The following is a 7633-nucleotide window of genomic DNA, read 5'->3' as shown; positions in this document are numbered from 1 at the left end:
CTCTTGCATTTTTGAATGAATTTGAAACTATATTAGAAGCATAGAAAACTTTCTTTTCGATAATGGAAAAGGATAGCGTAAGACATAAGGACATTGTTCTAACACACACAAAAAAAGGGAGAAATTACTTATATTTAGGCATAGAATCCTTATTCACAGCCAGGCAATCATCATCTATGCAGTCTATGATCCATACCTGGTGGTTTACAACACATGGGGTTCAAATATGGTAATGCAGTCAATGGGTTGTGAACTGCAAAATGTGAATTTTAGCCTACAAAGACGAGTGTGAATGCTTCTTTATCCAAACAAGTTTTACTATTTCATTTTTTTTTTGGGTAAAACTTATTATTTCATTATCACGTATTGGCATTTTGAGCATGCATGTATGTCACACATTGCTTAACATTTGTTATCATAAATTAATTGGTAACTATATTTTTGGTAAATGGACATTTTTGGTAACTATTACTTTGCAAAGATAGCAGGGAACATTTCACAAGCAGGTATAGCCTTCCTTTTCTCTATATATACACCAGAAGTTGAGAGATTATTTCTATCAAGAAGAATAAAAACAATAAGAAGATAAGAGATTACGAAGGAGAGTGATTGTTGTATTCCCTTTCAATGGCAAACACGATTTGTTCATCTCTATTAGTGTTTTTGTTTGTCTTCTCATGTATTCTCAGTGATTTTTTTGCTGCTGCAACTACGAAGAAGGAGGTAAACATTCATAATAACCTTGCTTCAGCTCTAATATTTCAATTTGGTAGCTAGACCACCATCATGGATCTGGCTCCTTTGTTGTGCATTAGGTTATCCAAAGCACTTTTGATGATCCAGCCAGAAACCAACACACAATTACATGCAATTTGGCTATGTGCTGGTATTGTTAGGGCCTCACACTGGTGTATGATTTGCACCCACTGAAGATGAACTTGGTTTATATTTTTACATTCTGCATGCCAGGGGGTGGGGGGAGAGAGAGACAGAGGGTGGATGTAGGTATGTCTAGGGAAAATCTTACTTTATTGAGGGTGAAAGAGTAAACACTTTATTTCAAATTGTGCACAACATTGTTCGAGGATAATAATAGTCATTTGGGAGAGATTGTAGGAACCAACTAAAAAAATTTGTTTCGTATTTTGGTTTATTGAATATCTGTAACATGATTTTTCTCAAGAATGTAAAATATGGGTTTGAATGAAGTTTCAAGGATGAATATAAATGGATACAACAAAAAAAAAAGTCTATTTATTTATTTAATGAACAGTTTAATTACTAGTACCACACCAAGATTAAGAGGAGTATTTTAGTACTATTACAAAAATAATATTAGTATACCTGTTTTTTATTATTATTATTATTATTATTACTATTAATTAAAAATAATAATATTATTAATTATTATTATTATTATTATTATTATTATTATTATTATTATTATTATTATTATTTTGGCCTGATCAAAAAGGGATTATATGTGAATGAGATTGAACTATCAAAATATCTGTAATTTTTTTTATAGGTTTATATCGTGTACATGGGTGAAACATTGAAGGATGTCAATGTGTCCAACACTCAGTCTGTTCATCTGGACATGCTCGAACAAGTCCTCGACACAAGGTACACATGATTTTGGGCTTTCCCATTTTTTTTTATTGTTTTAACACAAAGATGAGATTTTCCCTTAAAACAACATCTTTTGTGTGTCTATGTGTGTTTAATGATGCAGCTCAGCAAGAGAATCGTTGGTTTACAGCTATGGGAAAAGTTTTAATGGATTTGCAGCTGAGCTTACTGAGGAAGAGCAAAAGAAGCTCAAGGGTATTAGTTATCAAACAAAAATCATGTTTTGGTTTCTGATTTTTCAGATTCTGCTTATGTTTTCATCTCGTTTAGATAATATGCTAAAAAAAATTTGCAGGGATGGAAACTGTCGTCTCTGTATTTAAAAGTAAAACCCTGCAACTTCACACAACAAGATCATGGGATTTCTTGGGTTTCGCAACTACTGTAAAGAGAATGCCTGACGTTGAAAGTGATATCATCATTGGAATGCTTGATGGTGGAATCTGGCCTGAATCTAAGAGCTTCAGTGATAATGGAATTGGACCTCCCCCAACCAAATGGAAGGGCGTTTGCCAAAACATCACCTGTAACAAGTAAGATTTTTACTAGAACTCCTTGGGTTTTAAATCTGTTAATCACATCACTTTGTTTTATAGATTTTCATTAGTATTTCTTCTACTGATCATTCGTTTGGCCTTTGTTTGATGGAACCTACAGCAAGATTGTTGGAGCGCGGTTCTACAACGCCGAAGCAGTGTATCAACGCATGGAGGAAGAATCTCCCCGAGATTTTAATGGGCACGGAAGTCATACTGCTTCTACAGCAGCTGGAAATGAAGTGAAGAATACAAGCTTATATGATATTGCTAAAGGGACAGTAAGAGGAGCTGTTCCCTCTGCAAGGATTGCAGTGTACAAAGTGTGTTGGGTAATTGGGTGCGCTTACCATGATATCTTGGCTGCATTTGATGATGCAATTGCAGATGGTGTTGATATCTTATCAGTTTCTCTTGGGGGTTCAGCTAGGCCTTTCTTCGAAGATGTTATTGCAATCGGATCATTTCATGCAATGAAGAAAGGGATCCTTACCTCTGCTTCAGCAGGAAATGAAGGACCATCAAAATCAACTGTTGAAAATTTTGCCCCATGGATGTTATCTGTAGCAGCAAGCACCACAGATCGTCGGATCATAAGCAATGTCACCACTGGCAATAACATGAACTTAATGGTGAGAGCTTGTTTGAGTTGCATTTTCTTTTATACATATAGAATCTACCTTTTCCATAGACATTGTTTACTGTATGGAAACATCAAGTCTTCTTTATTGTTTACTGCATGAAAATATTCTTATGTAATTTTTGTTGTGATTAATCAGGGGCATGCTATAAATACTTTTCCGACGCAGAAAAATTATTATCCCATCATATCTGCAGTTAAAGCAGCATCGAACTCTACCCCAATTGAAGAAGTGAGGTAAATGACATTACTGAGATGTCTAGTTTCTTTCCTGCCTCGCTCTCTATTGAAATCTAAACATGATTCCCCCTCTCCACAATTTAGGGCATGTCTTCCTGGAAGTTTGGACAGAGATTTGGTGAAGGGGAAGATTGTCTACTGTGATACATTCTCCAATGGTGGCGGACCCTTCGTTGCTAATGCTTCAGGAATGGTGGTTCTAGATGATTCTCTAGGCAAAGATATAGCCATTTCTTTTCCTCTACCAGCAACAGCTCTTACAATTTCTCAAGCCAAAAAGTTTAAGGAGTATTTGAAGAGTACAAGGTGAAATGAATGGAAGGATCATGCTCTATCTTTTAATTTTTATTAGAAATCATAGTCAATTTGTGCTTGATCTTATGCTAATACCGGTCATCTTTACCTTTCATGTAGGAAACCTGTGGCCAAGATTTACAAAAGTCAAACTATCCATGACCCTAAAGCTCCATATGTAGTTTCATTTTCATCAAGAGGGGGAGGATCTAACCCTTATGCAGCAAATATTCTAAAGGTACTTCCAACTTTAGAATTCACAAGTGCGAATAATGGTAGGGTTTGATCAACTTTATTTTCTTTCGAACTGATGTGTTAACTTTTTAATATCACAGCCGGATATAAGTGCTCCAGGAGTAGACATTTTAGCAGCATGGTCTCCGAAAGGCATAGTCTCGAATTTTTATGGTGATAGACGCTCTGTAATGTACAATATAATATCTGGAACATCCATGTCTTGCCCACATGCAACTGGTGCTGCAGCCTATGTCAAAACATTTCATCCATCATGGTCTCCTGCAGCAATAAAATCTGCTCTAATGACAACAGGTGATTTTTTTCTTCTTTTCCATAGGTAATAAAGCAACAAACACAGCAATGTAAATTTTATACTTTTGACACTTATTCTTGCTTTAATTCTTGTAGCTTCTCCCATGAATGCTTCCTACAATCAAGAGGCTGAATTGGCTTATGGTGCTGGTCAAATTGATCCATTGAAGGCTATAAATCCTGGTCTTGTGTATGATCTGCAGATGAGTGACTACATACAAGAGCTGTGCAGCATGGGGTTAAGTTCAAAACATATTAAAATCATCACTGGAGAAAATGTCACTTGTCCGAAGGTTATTAAAGAATTGAACTCTCTTCTAAACTACCCTACCATTGGTTCTAAAGTGGAAGCCAATTCATCCTTCACACTACATTTCCCAAGGACAGTTACAAATGTTGGCAGATCCAATTCCACATATGAGTTGAAGATTGGTGTTCAACCACGCCTAAGTGTCACTGTTAACCCTAATGTTCTATCTTTTAAGTCTCTGAATGAAAAGCAACAGTTCAGTGTCAATGTTAGTGGAGAAGCAATTCCCAATGATTCAGTTGTTTCTACATGGATTTCATGGTCCGACGGATTGCATACTGTAAGAAGTCCCATTGTTGTTTGGTCACCATGAGACTCATGTATCAGTTCTATCTTGTCCTAGAACTCTATATCCAATAAATTTCTCCTGATTTGATGAATAATTTGCATATTAGTTCAAAACAAGACCCATTGCTGTTACAAATGGAGTTCTATTGTAATACAAACCTTGTTATAGGGTTATCGATTGACAAAAGATACACCCAAGGGTGACACATTACTGGACTAGCTATGAGATTAGAGGTTTTGAATGTGAGTTGTACTTGAAGATGGATGTGTCCCTCATTTGATTTTGCAGCACTCTGTTATGGTTTGATCACTGATTGAGAAATGGTCCATCGCCACCCAAAACACATCCTAGTTGCAGCATTGGGAAGGAATAGAAGCGACCAAGTGGCCCTTTTGAAAGGTGATGGCGGCTTGTGGAAAACCACGAGGTACAATTTGGATATTGCCAGAGGCTTCCAAAACATACCCTAGGCTGCAAGCGGACACACCAGTTTGTTCATTTAACTTTAGAAGGTACAGTCTCTTGGCAGCGCCTTTGAATAGCTTGCCAGCGTGGGATGAAGGTTTCTTGGTCAAGTGTGGTTTGGTTCTCCACTGCCCAACTCATATTGCTTTCATAAGTTGGCTTGCTTTTTTAGGTCACCTCTTCATGAAAAGTCGTGTCGTTGCATGGCGTTGGGGGTATCAATGATAAATCTTGTGTCATGTGTGGCTCGTTTGAAGAAAATTACGACCATATCTTCATTCAATGCTCCTTTACAATGGTAGTTTGAAAAGAGCTCCTTTGTGCAAATGGGCTTTGACATCAACCAAAGAACTCAAGGCAAGAAGAGTGCAAATGGGTTACATCTAAATTTAGTGGCAACACTCCTTTACAGAAAGTGAGAAAGTTCAGCCTTTAGAAGTTATGCATCGAAAATCTGTTTAACCTCCAGATCCTTGAAGAACAACCTGAAAAATGGGGATAGACGTGGCCCAACCACGCGGTTGAGTGGCAACCTCCGAAGGTTATGTCAGCAATGGATCAGATCACAGAGTTCTGGCTAGTTGCAGAGCTTAAATGAAAGATGATAATGGAGGGAAATGATTCAGATCCTTTTGCTATGTATAACCCTTTAGTTTATATAGGGTTTACCTTTCATTCCCAACCGTTGGATTCGTTCGTATCTTCCCTTGGTGGCCGTTTGATCTTAGGGTTTTCACCCCACTTTCGGAGATAATGGCAGTTACCATTCTTAACATGATCATCCTCTTTGTATTAGTGGTAGTTATCCTTTATAACTCGATCACGTATCCCGAATTCTTCGAGATCTCGCTTATCCCCATAACCGTAGAGTCCCTTTGTCCTCATGTTAGTTATTGATTTGAATTATAGACCAACCCCGACCGGGTTTCTTGACCCAACCGTGGTTGAGCCTGTCTCCTACTGGAGCCCATGACCTGACCGTGGTTGGACCCGGTTCAACGTTATTTCATCCTCATCATGAGCCGCCCAGGCCAAGTGGTCGGGATAACTCAGGGCTTGGAGTGCTTTTTACCAATATCAATCATCTAGATGGGGCAAACAGAAGGCCAAATGTCCTCCCGATCTCCAAGCGTCGCATTTATTGTGCTAGGCTGTGCAGTGGTACATTTCGAGCCTCCCACGCTTCTCGTAACCTATTCCCTTTACGCCACGTGGCTTTTGTTAGCCGTAATCATCATTACCTCCAGAATCGAAACGACAGTCCTTCATAGTCGTTGGATAGGATTAATCTCATCCATTAGATTAAATCACGAAACGTTGCTTTGTCGGGCCATGTCTAACCCCATTTTGCAGGTTGTTTTTCAAGGATTTGGAGGTCAAACAGATTTTGGACGCATCAAGAAGTGTTGTCTAACAGATCTTCTTTAGAAGTATTGTTTGGTAGCAGACTTGAGTATGATTTGTTAAGGTTTTTTCTCCCCGTGGCTGCGACCATATGCTCAATCCAAACTACATCCGAAGTCTACTCTATGCATATTTTTGGGTTATCCGACTAGTTATGAAGGCGACTTGTGCTACGATCCAAAGTCTGGGAAGTCTTACAAATCCAGGCATGTTGTCTTTGATAAAGATCACCTTCCTTATTCAACATTGAAAAATACAGAGTCACAGTTTCTTGTTGAGTTATGGCTACCAGATTGTTCTTCTTTGAATGGGTCAAGTTTGTTTAAATATATTGATAGGCCAAGTTTGTTAGATTGTGCAAATGAGGGCAAGTTTAATTGATTTTGAACATGGGACAAGTTTGTGAGACTTAATTTGTTGGCATCCCGTGAAGTAGAGCTGGGGCCTACAAGTTACGCCTAGGTAGCAATCATTGGAGACGTGCAATGCATGTGGAGTTCAACGCCTTAATTCAAAATGGTACTTGGGTATTGGTACCTAGCAATAAGACTCAGAATAGTATAGGGTACAAATGGGTCTTTAGATTCAAATGGAAGCCTGATGGGTCTATTGAGAGGTACAAGGCTCGACTTGTGGCCAAGGTTTTTCATCAACACCGTGGTTATGACTTTTGTGATATTTATATTCCGGTAGTCCAGCATACAACAATACGCAGTATTCTTTCTCTCGCCATCACAAATGGTTGGCCTCTTAGGCAATTAGATGTCTCTAGTGCCTTTTTACATGGGGATTTGGAAGAATCGATTTTTATGGAGCAACTTCCTGGTTTTGTGGATCTAGCTTTTTCTACTCATGTTTGTCATCTAAATAAATCCTTGTATGGTCTCAAGCAGACATCCCGGGCTTGGTACACTAGATTGACAATATTTATTACTTCCCATGGTTTTGTTGGTTCCCGGACAGATACCTCTCTTTTCTTCTTGTGACTATTTATTTTCTTATCCATGTTGATTATATTTTGGTAACTAGAAATAGTTTGGAGGCTATCTTTGCTTTGCCTCTAGCTTTGGCAACAACTTTTTCAATTAAGGATATGGGTGACTTAACATTATTTTTTGGGGATTGAGGCACATTGTACCATTGAGGGTTTGTTTCTTTCCCAACATAAGTATATTGTTGATTTACTAGCTCAGACCAACATGAGTGATGCCAGATCCGTTGTCCTACCTATTGCTTCAAGTGTTTCCTTGTTTGTTTCTGATGGCACAACTTTG

General features: G+C 38.2%; 1 protein-coding gene across 1 annotated transcript; it reads left to right on the top strand.

Annotated features, from left to right (window-relative positions):
• The first annotated feature begins 1528 nt into the window (after window positions 1-1528).
• Window positions 1529-4640, top strand: LOC149019099 (cucumisin-like). Its single transcript, XM_089154478.1, has 9 exons — window positions 1529-1626; window positions 1736-1827; window positions 1928-2165; window positions 2290-2800; window positions 2948-3045; window positions 3133-3354; window positions 3463-3580; window positions 3678-3891; window positions 3988-4640. Exons 1-9 carry the CDS (start codon window positions 1544-1546, stop codon window positions 4512-4514), a joined length of 2103 nt encoding a protein of 700 aa, XP_089010604.1. The 5' UTR covers window positions 1529-1543; the 3' UTR covers window positions 4515-4640.
• Window positions 4641-7633: the final 2993 nt, after the last annotated feature.

This window comes from Hakea prostrata, chromosome 4 (genome assembly GCF_041222555.1).
Source record: "Hakea prostrata isolate BN-2017 chromosome 4, UWA_Hpros_2, whole genome shotgun sequence".
NCBI lineage: Eukaryota > Viridiplantae > Streptophyta > Magnoliopsida > Proteales > Proteaceae > Hakea > Hakea prostrata.
The sequence above is the reverse complement of the archived record's forward strand: the minus strand, read 5'-3'. Positions and strand labels throughout refer to the sequence as shown.

What these genes read in the sequence shown, in the direction of transcription:
- LOC149019099 (XM_089154478.1), top strand. Translation starts at nt 1,544, where the DNA reads ATGGGTGAAACATTGAAGGATGTCAATGTGTCCAACACTCAGTCTGTT. An exon ending in GCAATAACATGAACTTAATG is followed by an intron (nt 2,801 to 2,947) that starts GTGAGAGCTTGT and finishes GTGATTAATCAG; the next exon opens with GGGCATGCTATAAATACTTT. An exon ending in ACCCCAATTGAAGAAGTGAG is followed by an intron (nt 3,046 to 3,132) that starts GTAAATGACATT and finishes TCCACAATTTAG; the next exon opens with GGCATGTCTTCCTGGAAGTT.